The 16,828-nt window shown below is 43.7% G+C and overlaps 1 protein-coding gene across 2 annotated transcripts in view; it reads left to right on the top strand.

Annotated features, from left to right (window-relative positions):
• PIKFYVE (phosphoinositide kinase, FYVE-type zinc finger containing) overlaps positions 1 to 16,828 on the top strand; it is a 603,254-nt gene that overhangs the window by 527,415 nt on the left and 59,011 nt on the right. For both annotated transcript variants that reach the window (XM_073558214.1, XM_073558213.1), the window contains 2 exons: positions 6,881 to 7,009; positions 7,098 to 7,359. In XM_073558214.1, coding sequence (XP_073414315.1) covers positions 6,881 to 7,009; positions 7,098 to 7,359 — 391 coding nt within the window. The remainder of the gene's footprint in view (positions 1 to 6,880; positions 7,010 to 7,097; positions 7,360 to 16,828) is intronic.

Raw genomic sequence — 16,828 nt, 5'->3', positions numbered from 1 at the left:
GGACTACATAGGTATTTTATCATTTACGAAGGAGGCACATTATAGGGGGTTTTACACACAGCGATATCGCTAGCAATATCGCTATAACGTCACTGATTTTGTGACGTTATAGCGATATTGCTAAAGATATCGCTATGTGTGATACTTACCTCCAACCGGCTCCCCCCCGCTGTCCATCGCTGATCGCGTGAGATCGTGCAGGTCCATTTCTCGTCGGGCGCTTCCTGTGACGCCGATGAGCGACGTGTGGAGGCGGGCAGGATGACGTCTTCATCGCCACGTCTGAAAGGTAAGTATCGTCCGCTGTATCGCTGCTGCATCGCTGTGAGATCTGCCTGTGTGGCAGCTCACTAGCGATCATTAGCGATGCACCAGCGATCCTGACCATGTCGTATCGTGGTCGGGATCGCTGGTGCATCGCTAAATGTAAAAGGGCCTTAAGTCTCCCAGAGATGAATGACCTTGGGAAAATGCTGGAAGAAACTGGTACAAAAGTATAGATGTCAACACTAAACCGTGCCTTCTATATCATCCTGACCTGATAGGCTGCTCAGCGAGGAAGATGCCACTGCCCCTAAACAGCCATAAAAAGACAGGTTACAATTTGCATCTGCAAATGAGGGACAAATATCTTATTCCTTAGAGAAATGTCCTCAGGTCTGATGAAACCGAAATGGAACTATTCGGCCATAATGACTATCGTTTCCTATGCAAGAAAAAGTATAAGGGTACCGTCACACTTGGCGCCGCACCAGCGATTCAGACAACAATACGACCTGGTAGGGATCGCTGGTGCGTCGCTACGAGGTCGCTGGTGAGATGTCAAACAGTCAGATCTCAGCAGCAACGATACAGAACGATACGAAGGTCAGTGGGACCCTGTCTCTTAAGGCCCCGTCACACATAACGACTCACCAGCGATCCCGACAGCGATATCAACGTGTCAGCATCGCTGGTGAGTCGCTACATGATCGCTGATGAGCTGTCAAACAGACAGCTTCACCAGCGATCAGCACAGCGACACCGAGCGCGCGGCGTCGCTGTGTTCGTTAGTTACCAGCACGCTGTTGCAGGGAGCTGGTAACTAACGTACACATCGGGTATCTAAGGGACGCACGTCCCTTGGATACCCGATGTGTACGTTAGTTACCAGCTGATCGCTGGTCTCCCTCCTGTCACACGCAGCAATGCGTGCTGGCCAGCGGGAGACCAGCGACCAAAGAAAAGTCCAGGGCTTTCCTACAGCAATCAGCGATACTGGCTGGCGGGTCGGTCGCTGATCGCTGTCACACACAGTGATCTCGCTGGTGAGATCACTGTTGTGTCACAAAACTTGTGACTCAGCAGCGATCTCGCTAGCGAGATCACTATGTGTGACGAGGCCCATAGACCAGTAGTATTGAGGTCGTTCGACGTTGTCCCTGTCAAACACAGCGATGCATGCGGGACACCAGCAATCAAAAAATGGCCTAGGACATTCGAGCACAATCAGCGACATTGCAGTAGGAGCCCGATCGCCGCTATGTGTCACACGTAGCGAGATCGCAGGTGAGATCGCTGTTGCGTCACAAAAACGGTGACGCGACAGCGATCTCGCTAGCGATCTCGCTATGTGAGACGGGGGCTTTAGGCTTGCAAGCAAAAAAAACATCCCAACCGTTAAGCATGTGGATAATAGCCTAATATTTTATAATTTGCTACTGGAGGAACTGGTGTACTTCACAAAAAAGATGACATTATGAGAAAGGGAAATTAAATGGAGACCCAGAAGCCACACCGTCAGGTAAGACGTTGGGTGCAAGTGGGTCATCAAAATGGACATTGACCCAAATCATGCATCCATAGTTATGCCAAAATGATTTAAAGGGGTTCTTCAAGAATGTAATAAAATACTCTGTCACATAATTCAAATGGCAGCCCATGCTAGTCATGTCTGAAGATGGGCTTCAGTCTGAAGAAGCACAGTTCCTGAGACCTGTCTCAGTCAAAGAGCTGTATTGTAAGCACACATACAAGTGAGCTGCTGGAGAAGGGCTGTAACAAGAGAAGAAATAAATCTGTTCCTTCCCTGATTTAGGCTGGAGAAAAAAATCCTTTGTGTTTGCTTAGCTGAAGAGATTTTATTGCTTCTCCTGTCACAGCCGTTCAACAGCAGCTCACCATTATGTGTGCTTATAATACAGTGCCTCTGTCATTTGAGACACAGGTGTCAGAAACTATGTTTTTTCAAACTACAGCCCATCAAATACGTGATAAGGACAGGCTGCTGTTTGAATTACGTGATGGAGGTCATTTTATTACATTCTTGGAGAGCCCCTTTAACCCCTTCACGACATATGATGTATATTTACGTCCTATGCTGTGTCCCTGACTTTTATGCGGGCTCAGCAGATGACAGCTGATTTAATCAGAGAAAAAAAATCGAAATGCCAGAGTTTTGTTTACTATGGCCACCACGACATTGCAGTAAGGCTAGGTTCAGATTGCGTTAATGCAGTCCGTTCAACTCATAGCGTTGACGAACTGCATTAACGCTACTCCCCTAACGCAATCGCGTTATGCGCTAGTGCAGATGCTTCATCTGCGCTAGCAGTGACGGACGCTATAGACCGCGCCCGAGGGTCTGTCACAGAATGACGGTACATTGCTAGCGCATTCCGATTATGACATGTGTTAGCGATGCGCTCGTCTATAGCAGTGTGGGCGCATTAACGAATCCGTTACATAACGTTAATGCCGCTATGTAACGGATGCGTTAAACGCATCCCCCAACGCAATATAAACCCAGCCTAAAGGCAACCACAACATTGTATCTACCCCAAAATACCACTAATAAAAGCTTCAGCTCAGGGTGCAACAAAAAGCCCTTACCCATTCCCAGATTCCGAAAAATCAAAATGCTACTTGTCTTGGAAAATGGTGACAAACGCAAAAACTTTTTTTTCATACAAATTTCTGAATTTTTTTTTTTCACCACTTAAATAAAAAATAAACTATACATGTTTGCTATCTGCCTACTTTATACAGACCTGGGGAATCCTAATGGCAGGTAAGTTTTGCCCATATAAAGAGCATGGTAAATTAAAATAAATTGTGGAATTGCACATTTTTTTTTTTTTTTTTTTTTGCAATTTCACCACACATGGAATTTTCTCCCCATTTTCCAGTACACTATATGGTAAAATCAATGGTGTCATTCAAAAGTACAATTCATCCCTTAAAAAACAAGCCCTCATACGGCATATTTACAGAAATGTAAAAATGTTATTTCTCTTGGAAGAAAAAGAGGAAAAAATGGAAAATGGCCATGGCATGAAAGGGGTTAAATCCAATAAAGGGGCGGTAGTCCAGTAGCAATAACAATGCCTTGACCTTAGTCTCAAAATTAATGGGCAGAACTGAAAAAGCCTGTGCGAGCAAGGAGGCTCACAAACATCTGTTATTTCAGGAGGGATGGGCCAAAATTTCAACAACTTTTTGTGAGTATCTTGTGGAAAGTTGCCCGAAACATTTCACACAAGATAGACAGTTTAAAGGCAATAACTCCAAATGCTAACTATGTGTATGTAAGCTTCTGAGCTACTGGGAATATGCTGAAATACATCATAGTGAAATGTCAGAATAATACTAAAGACATTCTGGAAATAAAGTACAGGAGTGACCCTAGGTGAGCTATGAGTTGGTACTACCTGGTAAAGAGCATTTATAAATACAGTTATTGCTTGATAGAATCGCTGATATATAGGACTAATATAAGGGGATAAGAAGCTGCTTCCCGCATCTGGTGTCTGCTTCCGGTGCGTGCTTCCCGCATCTGGTGCCTTTTTTTCACTTATAAATGGCACATTTATGTCTCTCTTAATTGATTAAAGAGGATTTTTACTTAAAAACTGCAGGACTTCAAAACTGCAGTGTATTCCTATATAAGACGTAAATGTAGAAATCGAAACCTTTTCAGTTATTTCATGATGAGGTCCACAAAGAATTTATACAGGAAGTATATTACAAATTGCATACCTTCTACATTTTATATTGATTATTTGCTGAAACTGTATTTGCTTTGTAGAGGCATCTGTTTGGCATACAAGGGTTGTATTCTTCAGCCATCATCTGCCTCTAACAGCCACGGGTGAAGCCAAGCTTTGACAATGACATTTACAGTACTCGGCCTGTTAACCGAGCTGTTCTATGTGCCCATTAGCTTCGCTGCAACACAATCGCGGGGTACCGATGGGTTGAGAATGACAGCCAGGGTTTGCTATAACCCCTCTTATCCCCCATTCAAAACAAAGAAATGAAAATTATGAAAGTAAACATATTTCCATATGGTATAGCCGCGTTCATAAAAATCCAGTTTATCAAAATATAATCAGTAAATGATATAACAAGAAGAAAATAGAAAAAAACATTATTTAGTTTCTTCTGTCCCTGCACCGCAAAAAGAAAATCAGTAAGAAGTGATTAAAGCGTCAAATTTGTATCAATAAAAACATGGGTTTAGGGTGCAGAAAATAAGCCCTCATACATCTTCATCAAACGAAAAGGGAAAATAGATCTTGCAACATGGAGACACAAGCAACTTTATTTTTTTTAGTTTTCAAAATGTTAGAATACCGTATTTTGCGGACTATAAGACACACCCCAAATTTTGAGGAGAAAAATAGGAAAAAAAAATCTTTGTTGTAATAAAATGGTGGTGCTTCTCATAATGCATGCATCTTATTGCTTGCGGCGGGTGGTGGCTGTGGTGAAGCGGGGTCCCAGCGTAGCTGCTGGAGAAGGCAAGAGTGGAGCATTGCTACAGGCCGCAGGCTGGAATGAAGGTTGTACTGATGAGTGCCGCTATGGGTGTTCGATGGTGCAGGGGCTCTGCCGACATTTTGTGAACGCCCAGAGCCCCCGCACTTACATGGTTTACTGTGCGGTGGACTCTGAGAAAATGGCTGCCGAGGCATGTGCAGATGGAGATCTTGGCACCAAGATCTCGGGAGATGAGATGTCAGCGCTATCTCCTCCATCGGAACACCCACTCATGCTAGCCTGCAGCAACGCTCCACTCTCGCCTCCTCAAGCAGCGATCCTGGGACCCTACTCCACCGTGGCCGATAAGGTATATCTGCAATATAAAATGCACCCCCATTTTCTCCGCAAATTTTTTTTGGGGGGGGGGTGCGTCTTATAATCCAAAAAATATGGTATTTATTTCTTTGCCATTTAAATGAAGTAAAACTGTGATTACAAGTTAACTTTTTAACCTCTCCAATCTTATGTTCTTAGTATATAAATGTAGACTAAGGCTATGTGCACACTCTGCTGTTTTTGCTGCGGTTCCGCTGCGGTTTTGGCCCTGCGGAACCGCAGCAGTTCCGCAGACATGGTACAGTACCATGTAACCCTATGGGTTTTCAAAACCACAGTGCTCACGCTGCGGTTTTTTCCACGCGGTTTTGCTGCGGTTTATAAACCGCAGCATGTCAATTGTTTCTTGCGATTCCACTGCGGTTTCACACCTTTAACATAGTAGAGGTCTGAAACCGCAGGTCACTTTACCTGCGGTTCCGCGGGGAAAAACCCGCAGATGATTCCGCAGTGTGTGCACATAGCCTTTTACTGAAAGCTCAAGTACAGTGTGGTGGGGAAAATAAGTATTTGATACACTGCCGATTTTGCACGTTTTCCCACCAACAAAGAATGGAGAGTTTTGTAAGTCTGTAATTTTTTTATTGCAGGTGCACTTGAACTGAGAGAGACAGAATCTAAAAAAGAAATCCAGAACATCACATTTGTACATTTGTAGAATTTTTACATAATTACTTTCCATTTTATTGCATAAAATAATTATTTGATACAATAGAAAAACAGATGGTCATTGACGAACTTCAAATCGGCCTGGACATGTGCTGGCGTTAGCAGGGGGAAACCTTGTGTGCCCTGCAGGATTTTAATCCATAGGGAAGTAGTGTGTTACTACCAGTAATGTTTGAGACTGTGGTCCGAGCTCTCTTCAAGTCATGGACCAGGTCCTCACGTGTAGTTCTGGGATGATTCCTAACCTTTCTCATAATCCTCCTTACCCCATGAGGTGAGATCTTGCATGGAGCCCCAGACTGAGGAAGATTGACAGTCATCTTGTGTTTCTTCCATTTTCTAATAATTGTGACAACAGTTGCTACCTTCTCACCAATCTGCTTGCCTATTGTCCTGTAGCCCATCCCAGCCATATGCAGGTCTACAATTTTGTCCTGGTTGTCCTTTGGTCTTGGCCATGGTGGAGAGGTTGGAGTGTGATTTGAGTGTGTGGACAGGTGTCTTTTATACTGGCAAAGAGTTCAAACATGCAATTAATACAGGTAATCAGTGTAGAGTAGGAGGGCTTTTTACAGAAAAACTAACAGGTCTGTGAGAGCCAGAATTCTTGCTGGTTGGTAGGTGATTAAATAAAATGCAAATTAATTATGTAAAAATCATACAATGTGATTTTCTGGATTTTTTGTATAAGATTTTGTCTCACAGTTGAAGTGTACCTACAATAATAATTACAGACCTCTTCATTCTTTGTAGGTGGGAAATCTTGTAAAATCTGCAACGTATCAAATACTTATTTTCCCCACTGTATATATAGTATACTCCATATCCCAGTATGATATTGGCTCTTTGAAAGTGAAAATACTTGATATAACATTTACAAACATATGAACTGCGCTTTATATTCACTAATAAGCAAGTGACTGCTCTTTGCTTAGCAGCGCGTTTTCTAGTACCACTGATGGTGCCATGTCTATATTCTATATTCCTGCTGCTTTGTTTATTGGGTCGGATAGATTATATTTTTTCCTTTACCTTTAATCGATGTTGATCCCTTTTCTGTACTGTGCCGCAGAGACCGACAGCGTTGGCTAAAATACTAGGAGTCTATAGAATTGGATACAAAAACTCCCAGAACAACACAGAGAAGAAGTTGGATCTTTTAGTTATGGAAAATTTGTTTTATGGACGAAAGATGGCCCAGGTAACAAGGAGACTGTGAGCGTGTAAATACTGAACAAAGGAGAACTTGGATAATATGCTGTAGTCATTCATTTGTCTGCTTACAATAGGTTTTTGACCTGAAAGGGTCTTTGAGAAATCGTAATGTGAAAACAGACATCGGGAAGGAGAGTTGTGACCTTGTCCTGCTGGATGAAAACTTGTTAAAGATGGTTCGGGACAACCCCTTGTACATTCGCTCTCACTCTAAATCTGTCCTTCGTGCCTCAATACACAGTGACTCCCACTTCCTCTCCAGTCATCTCATCATTGACTATTCCCTACTGGTGGGGCGCGATGACACCACAGATGAGCTAGTCGTGGGGATCATTGGTGAGTATGCTCTTACTTCAGAATTGCTTCTTTTAGTTCCGATTGATCTTTGATTTGAGCTGAGCACTGTTTAGCCTCATGGAGATTTGCATGAGGTCATATGAGCTTACCGTGTCTGTATTTTCACAAATGCTTTTTCCATGTCAGTGCAGTGGGTGCAACTCATGTTGGGGATTTCCATCTTGGTTAAAAAAAAATTTGAGAATTGAGGGACAACAGCACATGCACAAATCTCATTAAAAACATGACTTTATATTGATTTTTCCTTGAATACAAATTGAAGATTAAAATCCACATGTGATTTTTCAGGAAATTCACATTTGGATTTTAAGCTTTTCTATTCTTGGTGGAAAGTCAATAGAGAAGTAACGTCTTTTTTTTTAACAAGATTTGTGGATATGCCGTTTTCCCTCAATCCTCAAAAAAATGTGCTTTTCAGCCTTTATAGCTAAAAACTTATGGGGTATTCCGAACTTCTGAAAAACAAAATAGACATTGTCAGTACTGACAGGAAGAGAGGCGGAGAGCCAGGGAGCAGTGTCAGTGTGTGATGTATAAGAGAAAAACATGAGCACTACTGTGATTGGTGCCGGAGTAGGACCCCAAACCATACAGTCATAAATATAAAGACTTGGCACTCAACTTAAATGCAAGAGAGGAACTTTTATTCAGTCCACACTGGGTAGTATACAGAAAAAAAATGTTACGGTCAAACCTGACCTTTGTCAGTTACGTACTAGAGTGCTGGAAAGATTCCAAATGGGAATCATAGTAAGAAAGTACAGACGTGTCGGCATCAATCAGCATCAGTCTGACAAGCGGTGGACACCGCGTCCTAGGTACCTCGTCTGTTATGAATGAGTCACCGGAGGAGAAAACAAAAATACAAGCTTAGTCCAGAAAACCGGAGAGGTTGGTAGCTATCGGATTGCAGACCCCTGATCCTATACACCACAACTAACAGTAGCCGTGGGGGGTTCCTACGGTGCCCTAGACCCCTCATCACAGCCTGAGAACTACATAAGCCTAAAGAAGGAAAGGGGAAATCTAAACTGCCCCAGAGCAGACCCCAAAGCAATAGACAGCCCCCAACATGTATTGTCGGTGAAAAACAGATGAAAACACAGACAGAAAGACAGGCTGAGCAAACGATGGGGCCCAACTAACTAGATAGGACAGGACAGAAAAGATGCTGGCTGCAATCCGCAAAAAACCCTACCAAAAATGTCCCAACTGTCTGATAGGAAAAAAGGCCCTGAAGTCGCTAGACTTCAAAATCACTATATCAGCACTCAGGTATATTCTGAAAACAGAGCAAAGAGATCAACTGATCAGAGACAAAAATGGAATTCAGCCAGTCCCAACCAGGACTGGCTGAATACAAACACTAAGGAAACCAGACAAAATCTCATGGAATAATAGCAGGGCAAAAACTTAGCTTTTAGTAGACAGGAACTAAGCTGGATGCAAGAGCTCAGAGCAGAAAGGATCACCAGCAGCCCTGCAGGGCATCGGCTGCCTTATATCCACTCAGAAATTCCAGATGTCCAATCACACTCCGCCAGTTCAGATGACAGGTTCTTCCCATCCCAATCAATTTCACTACGTCTCTTCACCAGCAGAGGGAGTTCATCAGACATCAAAGGTGAAGGGGAAAATGAACTCACAACAGTACCTCCCCCTTGAGGAGGGGTCACCGAACCCTCATCCACGCCACCAGGGCGATCAGGATGGGCCCGATGAAAAGCACGAACCAATCTTTCGGCATGAATATCGGATGCAGGGACCCAAGAATTATCCTCCTGGCCATAACCCTTCCATTTAACCAAATACTGAACTCTCCGTCTAGCCAGACGAGAATCCAGTTTCTTCTCAACCTCATATTCCACATTACCTTCAACCGATACAGGGTCAGGAGGTGCCACCACAGGAACTACTGGCTCAACAAACCTCTTTAACAGAGACTTATGAAACACGTTATGGATCTTGAATGTAACAGGAAGAGCCCATCGAAAAGAGACTGGATTAAGAATCTCCAAAATCTTATAAGGTCCAATAAATCTAGGTTTAAACTTTGGAGAAGCCACCTTCATAGAGATATTCTTTGATGACAACCAAACCATATCACCCACCTTAAACCGGGGACCAATGGTCCTATGCCGGTTGGAAAACCGCTGGGCCTTTTCCTGGGAGAGAGACAACTTATCCACCACTTGGTCCCAAATCTGGTGCATTCTCTCCACCACAGTGTCAACACCTGGGCAGGCAGAAGCCTCCACCTGCCCTGAAGAGAATCGAGGATGAAACCCAAAGTTACAAAAAAAAAGGTGACATCAAAGTGGCAGAACTAGCTCTATTATTTAAAGCAAATTCGGCCAAGGGCAAAAATGAAACCCAATCATCCTGATCAGCAGAAATAAAACATCTCAAATACGACTCCAAAGTCTGGTTTGTTCTCTCCGTCTGCCCATTGGTCTGAGGGTGAAATGCAGAGTAGAAGGACAACTGAATTCCCAGCTTGGAACAGAAAGTCCTCCAAAATCTGGAAACAAACTGAACTCCTCTGTCAGATACAATGTTGTCAGGAATCCCGTGCAAGCGAACCACCTGTTGCAAAAACAAGGGCACCAACTCTGAGGAAGATGGCAACTTAGGGAGTGGTACAAGATGGACCATCTTAGAGAATCTATCACAAATCACCCAAATAACAGTCATTCTCTGAGAGACAGGCATATCAGAGATAAAATCCATTGAAATATGGGTCCATGGCCTCCTGGGCACCGGCAAAGGCATCAACAACCCACTAGAGAGAGAACAAGGTTTAGACCGGGAGCAAGTCCCTCAGGACTGCACAAAATTCCTGACATCACGAGACAAGGCGGGCCACCAAAATGACCGACTCACCAAATCTCTAGTACCAAAAATACCTGGATGATCAGCCAATGCGGAGCAATGAACCTCAGACATCCCTCTCTTCCTCCACTGGTCAGGAACATACAATTTTCCAATGGGACAACGCTCAGGTTTGTCCTCCTGAAACTCTTCCGGAACACTTCTCAAATCAGGCGAGATGGCAGAAAGAACTACCCCCTCACCTAAGATGGTAGCAGGCTTGGTCACAATAGGAGAATCAGCAAATAAACTCCTAGAGAGGGCGTCTGCCTAGACATTCTTAGTGCCCGGAAGAAAAGAGACCACAAAATCAAAACGTGTGAAAAACAAGGCCCACCTAGCCTGTCTAGGATTCAAGCGTTTAGCCGACTCCAGGTAAATCAAATTCTTGTGGTCAGTAAGGACCACGACTTGATGTTTAGCTCCCTCCAACCAATGTCTCCACTCCTCAAATGTCCATTTCATGGCTAACAGTTCCCGATTCCCCACATCATAGTTACGTTCGGATGGGGAGAACTTTCGGGAAAAGAAAGCACAGGGATTCATTTTAGATGTTACAGGATCTTTTTGGGACAAAACAGCTCCTGCACCAATCTCAGAAGCGTCCACCTCTACCTGAAACGGGAGTGAGACATCAGGTTGCCGCAAAACCGGAGCAGAAGTGAACCTTCACTTCAGCTCCTGAAAAGAAGAAACAGCCTCCGGAGACCAATTCAGCACATCAGCCCCCTTCTTAGTCAAATCAGTCAATGGTTTGGCAATACCAGAAAAATTAGCTATAAATTTACGATAAAAATTAGCAAAACCCAAAAACTTCTGGAGGGCCTTCAAAGAAGTGGGCTGAGCACAATCATAAATGGCCTGTACATTGGCCGGGTCCATTTCAATAGTTGACGGAGACAAAATAAATCCCAAAAATGAAATCCTCTGTACACCAAAAAGGCATTTCGATCCCTTGACATATAGGGAATTCACCCTCAAAATCCGGAACACAGTCCGAACATGTTGCACATGAGAGTCCCAATCCCTGGAAAAGATCAAAATATCATCCAGATAGATGATCAAAAATGTTTCCACAAAGTCTCGAAAAATATCATTCATGAAGCACTGGAAGACAGAAGGGGCATTAGTGAGCCCAAAAGGCATCACCAGGTACTCAAAATGTCCCTCCGGAGTGTTAAACGCCATCTTCCATTCATCCCCCTGCTTAATGCGAATAAGATTATACGCCCCCCTTAGGTCAAGCTTGGTTAACCAGCAAGCACCTTTAACTCTGGAGAATAGATCAGAAATCAGGGGTAACGGATACTGATATTTAACAGTAATTTTGTTGAGGGAACGATAGTCAATACAAGGCCTTAATGAACCATCTTTCTTGGCCACAAAAAAACAGCACCTAAGGGTGAAGAGGATGGTTTAAATATGACCCTTCTCCAACGACTCCTTAATATAGGATCGCATAGCCTCGTACTCGGGTACAGATAAATTGAAAAGTCGGCCCTTGGGAAATTTACACCCAGGGCTCAGCTCAATTGCACAGTCATAACTCCTATGAGGAGGCAAAGACGCAGACTCATTCTCACTAAATACATCATAAAAATCAGCCAAATAGTCAGGAACATCATGCGACTGGGGAGAGGTGGAGAAAACAGGAGCATCACTAAGGGCACACCAACAACCCCAACTCACCACAGACACAGATTTCCAATCCAAAACTTCATTATGGATTTGTAACCAGGGAAACCCCAGAACGATGGTATCATGCAAATTATGCAACACCAAAAATCTGCAATTTTCTTGATGGTCTGGGGCGACCCGCATTACCACCTGGGTCCAAAACTGAGGTTTATTCTTCGCCAAAGGAGTAGCATCAATACCCCTCAAAGGGATAGACGTCCGCAGAGGTGTCATAGGAAACCCACAACGTTTAGCAAAATCCAAGTCCATCAGGTTCAGAGCTGCTCCCGAATCCACAAAAGTCTTAGCGGAAAATGTGGACAGGGAGCAGATCAGAGTAATTGCCAGAAGAAACTTAGGTTGAACACCACCCACAGCAAATGTGTGTGCAAAACGTTTCTCTCGTTTAGGGCAGACAGAAATCATATGAGAGGCATCTCCACAGAAAAAACACAGCTTATTACGCCTTCTGAACTCCTGACGTTGCGCCCTAGACAAAACTCTATCACATTGCATAGGTTCAGACATTTGTTCAACAGATGGCAACACCTCTCGTGCAGTTTTGCTTTCACGCAAACGCCGATCAACCTGAATGGCTAATGACATAGAATCGTCAAGACCAGAGGGAACAGGAAATCCCACCATAGTATCTTTTACGGTTTCTGACAAACTCTTCCGAAAGAGAGCTGCCAAGGCACCATCATTCCTGGTAGTAAGGACCGCCCACTTTCGGAATTTTTGACAGTACAATTCTGCAGAATCCTGACCCTGGCTCAATGCCAACAGGGCCTTTTCAGCCTGATCAATAGCATTAGGTTCATCATACAACAACCCCAAGGCCTGAAAAAAATGCATTCACATCAGTCAGAATAGGATCATCAGGTTTCAAAGAAAGCGCCCAATCCTGGGGATCGCCGCGCAGCAAAGAGATGGCAATTTGAACCTGCTGCGCGGCGCTTCCCGATGAGTTAGGCTTCAAGGCAAAAAATAATTTACAGTTATTCTTAAAATTCAGAAATTTAGACCGATCCCCAAAAAACACATCAGGAGTAGGGATCTTTGGTCCAGCAGCATGTGAATGAGCAAGATAAGCGGAAATTCCCCGCACTTCAGCAGCAAGCTGCTCCACACGATCAGACAACCGCTCAATCTCCATTGAGAAAAAATTCCCCCTATGGCCTCAGAGAAATAGAGGAAAAAATATACACCAAAAATTTTTTTTTTTTTTTTTACAATTCTTTCCTGCTATTGAGCACCCTAGAATTTGCGGTATGGCTGGTGATTCTGTTATGAATGAGTCACCGGAGGAGGAGAAAACAAAAATACAAGCTAAGTCCAGAAAACCGGAGAGGTTGGTAGCTGTCGGATTGCAGACCCCTGATCCTATACACCACAACTAACAGTAGCCGTGGGGGGTTCCTACGGTGCCCTAGACCCCTCATCACAGCCGGAGAACTACATAAGCCTAAAGAAGGAAAGGGGAAATCTAAACTGCCCCAGAGCAGACCCCAAAGCAATAGACAGCCCCCAACATGTATTGTCAGTGAAAAACAGATGAAAACACAAACACAGACAGAAAGACAGGCTGAGCAAACGATGGGGCCCAACTAACTAGATAGGACAGGACAGAAAAGATGCTGGCTGCAATCCGCAAAAAACCCTACCAAAAATGTCCCAACCGTCTGATAGGGAAAAAGGCCCTGAAGTCGCTAGACTTCAAAATCACTATATCAGCACTCAGGTATATTCTGAAAACAGAGCAAAGAGATCAACTGATCAGAGACAAAAATGGAATTCAGCCAGTCCCAACCAGGACTGGCTGAATACAAACACTGAGGAGACCAGACAAAATCTCATGGAATAATAGCAGGGCAAAAACTTAGCTTTTTAGTAGACAGGAACTAAGCTGGATGCAAGAGCTCAGAGCAGAAAGGATCACCAGCAGCCCTGCAGGGCGTCGGCTGCCTTATATCCACTCAGAAACTCCAGATGTCCAATCACACTCCGCCAGTTCAGATGACAGGTTCTTCCCATCCCAATCAATTTCACTACGTCTCTTCACCAGTAGAGGGAGTTCATCAGACATCAAAGGTGAAGGGGAGAATTAGCTCACAACACTCGTCCTTATTCATTCTGCCCAAAGGCTTTCTCTACAGGCTCTGTATATTTGCCTGTATGCTACACATCGCATATAAGGCTATGTGCACACGTTGCAGATTCTGCTGTGTTTCCGCAGCGGTTTTGGCCCTGCGGAAACGCAGCAGTTCCGCAGACATGGTACAGTACCATGTTACCCTATGGACTTTCAAATCCGCTGTGCTCACGATGCGTTTTTTTCCGCGCGGTTTTGCTGCGATTTACAAACCGCAGCATGTCAATTGTTTGAGCGAATTCCGCAGCGGTTTCACACCTTTAACATAGTAGAGGTGTGAAACCGCAGGGCAAAACCACAGGCTAATGCGCAGGAAAGCCGCAAGTCTCTTTACCTGCAGTTTTACCTGCGGACATGCGCAGAAAAAAACGCAGGTGAATCTGCAACGTGTGCACATAGCCTAAGCCTGATTCATGCTGACACGTCTGTGTTTTCTTACTATGATTCCCATTTGGAATCTTTCCAGCACTCTAGTACATAACTGACGAAGGTCAGGATTGACCGAAATGTTTTTTTCTGTACTACTCAGTGTGGACTGAATAAAAGTTCCTCTCTTGCATTTAAGTTGAGTGCCAAGTCTTTGTATTTATCAGTGTGTGATGTGTGACCTCCAGTACATCAGGGTGGAGAGGACCAGGAGCACGGTCATGTCACTGCATGCCAGATTGGCTTGAATGGGGAATTTTAGGCACAAACAGTACCTAAAGGGTCCATTTACAGGGACTGACCACCGACATTAAGCGACTGCCAATCGGTAATTATTTACTAATCATTGGCTGTTTAAAATCCTGTTTACTCAAGCATACCATGCTGAGAGATGCACACTGAATGATCTGTTAGAGATTCCTCATTGTGCACAGGCTGCCATTCTTTTTGGCAGAACAAGTCCTATTTACTCCTGAGCCACAAAGATTGATAAACCCTGCTTAAAAATCATTTCATATTTTTGCAGTGTTAACCGGCTGCCGACATTCTTTTGACTGGTGGTCTCCAGCCATTTTTCACTCCAAGAATATTATGGAAAGATCATTGCAAGGAAAGCTTGTTCATGATAATCTTTCAGTATAAATAGAAGTAGCTATTTTTGCTGCAGAGCAACAATTTGCTAACAATTTTTAAAGCTTAGAAAACCACTGATTCTCCATGATTTTGCTCTCCTCTTACAAAACTTGTTTTTATTGCTCTCTGTTTACTGCACAATCTGCTGCCCAGCATGAGATACACACTGCCTGCACTGACATGGGGGGTGTGGGAAAGCCAGGGAGGAGCAGTGGTGGAAAGCGTGATATGATATGTGACATGGTACATCAGAAGGTTAGCATACAACGCCAGTGCAAGGAGTCAGGATAAACCCTAAGAGCATGGTCATACGACTTAGAATCATAGAGTTGGAAGGGACCTCCTGGGCCATCTGGTCCAACCCCCTGCTCAAAGCAGGATTCGCTAAATGATCCCAGTCAGATGTCTGTCCAGCCTCTGTTTGAAGACTTCCATTGAAGGAGAACTCACCACTTCTCATGGCAGCTTGTTCCACTCATTGATCACTCTAACTGTCAAAAAGTTTTTTCTAATATCTAATCTGTGTCTCCTCCCATTCAGTTTTATCCCATTGCTTCTAGTCTTTCCTTGTGCAAATGAGAATAAAGTTGATCCTTCTACAATGTGACATCCCTTTAGATATTTGTAGACAGCTATTAAGTCTCCTCTCAGTCTTCTCTTTTGCAAACTAAACAATCCTAAATCCTGCAACCTTTCCTCATAAGACAGTTGCTGTTGCTTAGCCCTATTCCTCCCATTCTGTATATGCTTTTTTCATTTTTATTGCCCAGATGTAGTACTTTGCATTTTTCCCTGTTAAAAACCATTCATGTCAGACTAGCATACAATGGCTTCTTGGCTAGAAGTACTGCATTAGTAAGTGGCTGTTCTTCAGTTCAACAATTTGCACACAATTTTTCTACTTAAAATGATTTATTGCTTGGGATAAACAAAATACCATGTGCAGTGATTGTATACATAACCCATAAGTGAAATGTTCGTAATATGAGCACTTCTTTAAAGATCAGAAACCCCTGAGATTGCATTATCCAGACAGTTTTTAGACCCCCTCGGTGCTTGCAGTGTGTTTGTTCGCCATGTCCTTTGCCTAAATACATGTGCTGGATGCCATCATACCTATGAGAGTAGTGGAGAAGAGACTTGACGATCATACGGAAGATATCGACTTACAATGAGCAGAGAGGGACCCAATATCAGTATATCAGGCCCCCAGAGAAGTAAGATTTCAGAGATTGGTAAATATGTGCTTATCTTTTTTGAGAAATAAAATTTTATGGCATTTACTGATATAGGAGTATGACCGGTTCTACTCCTGCCCTTGTTAGTGCAGATTTCCTCAGACTGCACCATACAATGGCTGCTGATAGAGGAGCATGGGACCAGAGCCTTCTATCACCCTCCTCCAATTGAACCCTGCTTTCCCGTGTGAAGTATTTGTACAGTGGTAGAGGCGGATGTACTGCTCATCACATGCTCCTCCGTCAGTGGCCTTGGACTAGTTACCATATGTGGTATTTGTGGGGAAGGCTGCACTCACCCATACATCAGAACCTGACATACACAATTGTGAATGTAAAGATAAAGTGCACATCCCTGCTATAGTTCAAACTGAACACAGCAAGCTGATTCATGACCAGTGTCCCCAAAATGACATTGATACAATTTTTTTTTTTTTTGGTGGGGGGGGGT

Source organism: Dendrobates tinctorius, unplaced genomic scaffold (assembly GCF_039654945.1).
Source record: "Dendrobates tinctorius isolate UK_male_01 unplaced genomic scaffold, ASM3965494v1 ptg000254l, whole genome shotgun sequence".
Taxonomy (NCBI): Eukaryota; Metazoa; Chordata; class Amphibia; order Anura; family Dendrobatidae; genus Dendrobates; species Dendrobates tinctorius.
The sequence above is the reverse complement of the archived record's forward strand: the minus strand, read 5'-3'. Positions and strand labels throughout refer to the sequence as shown.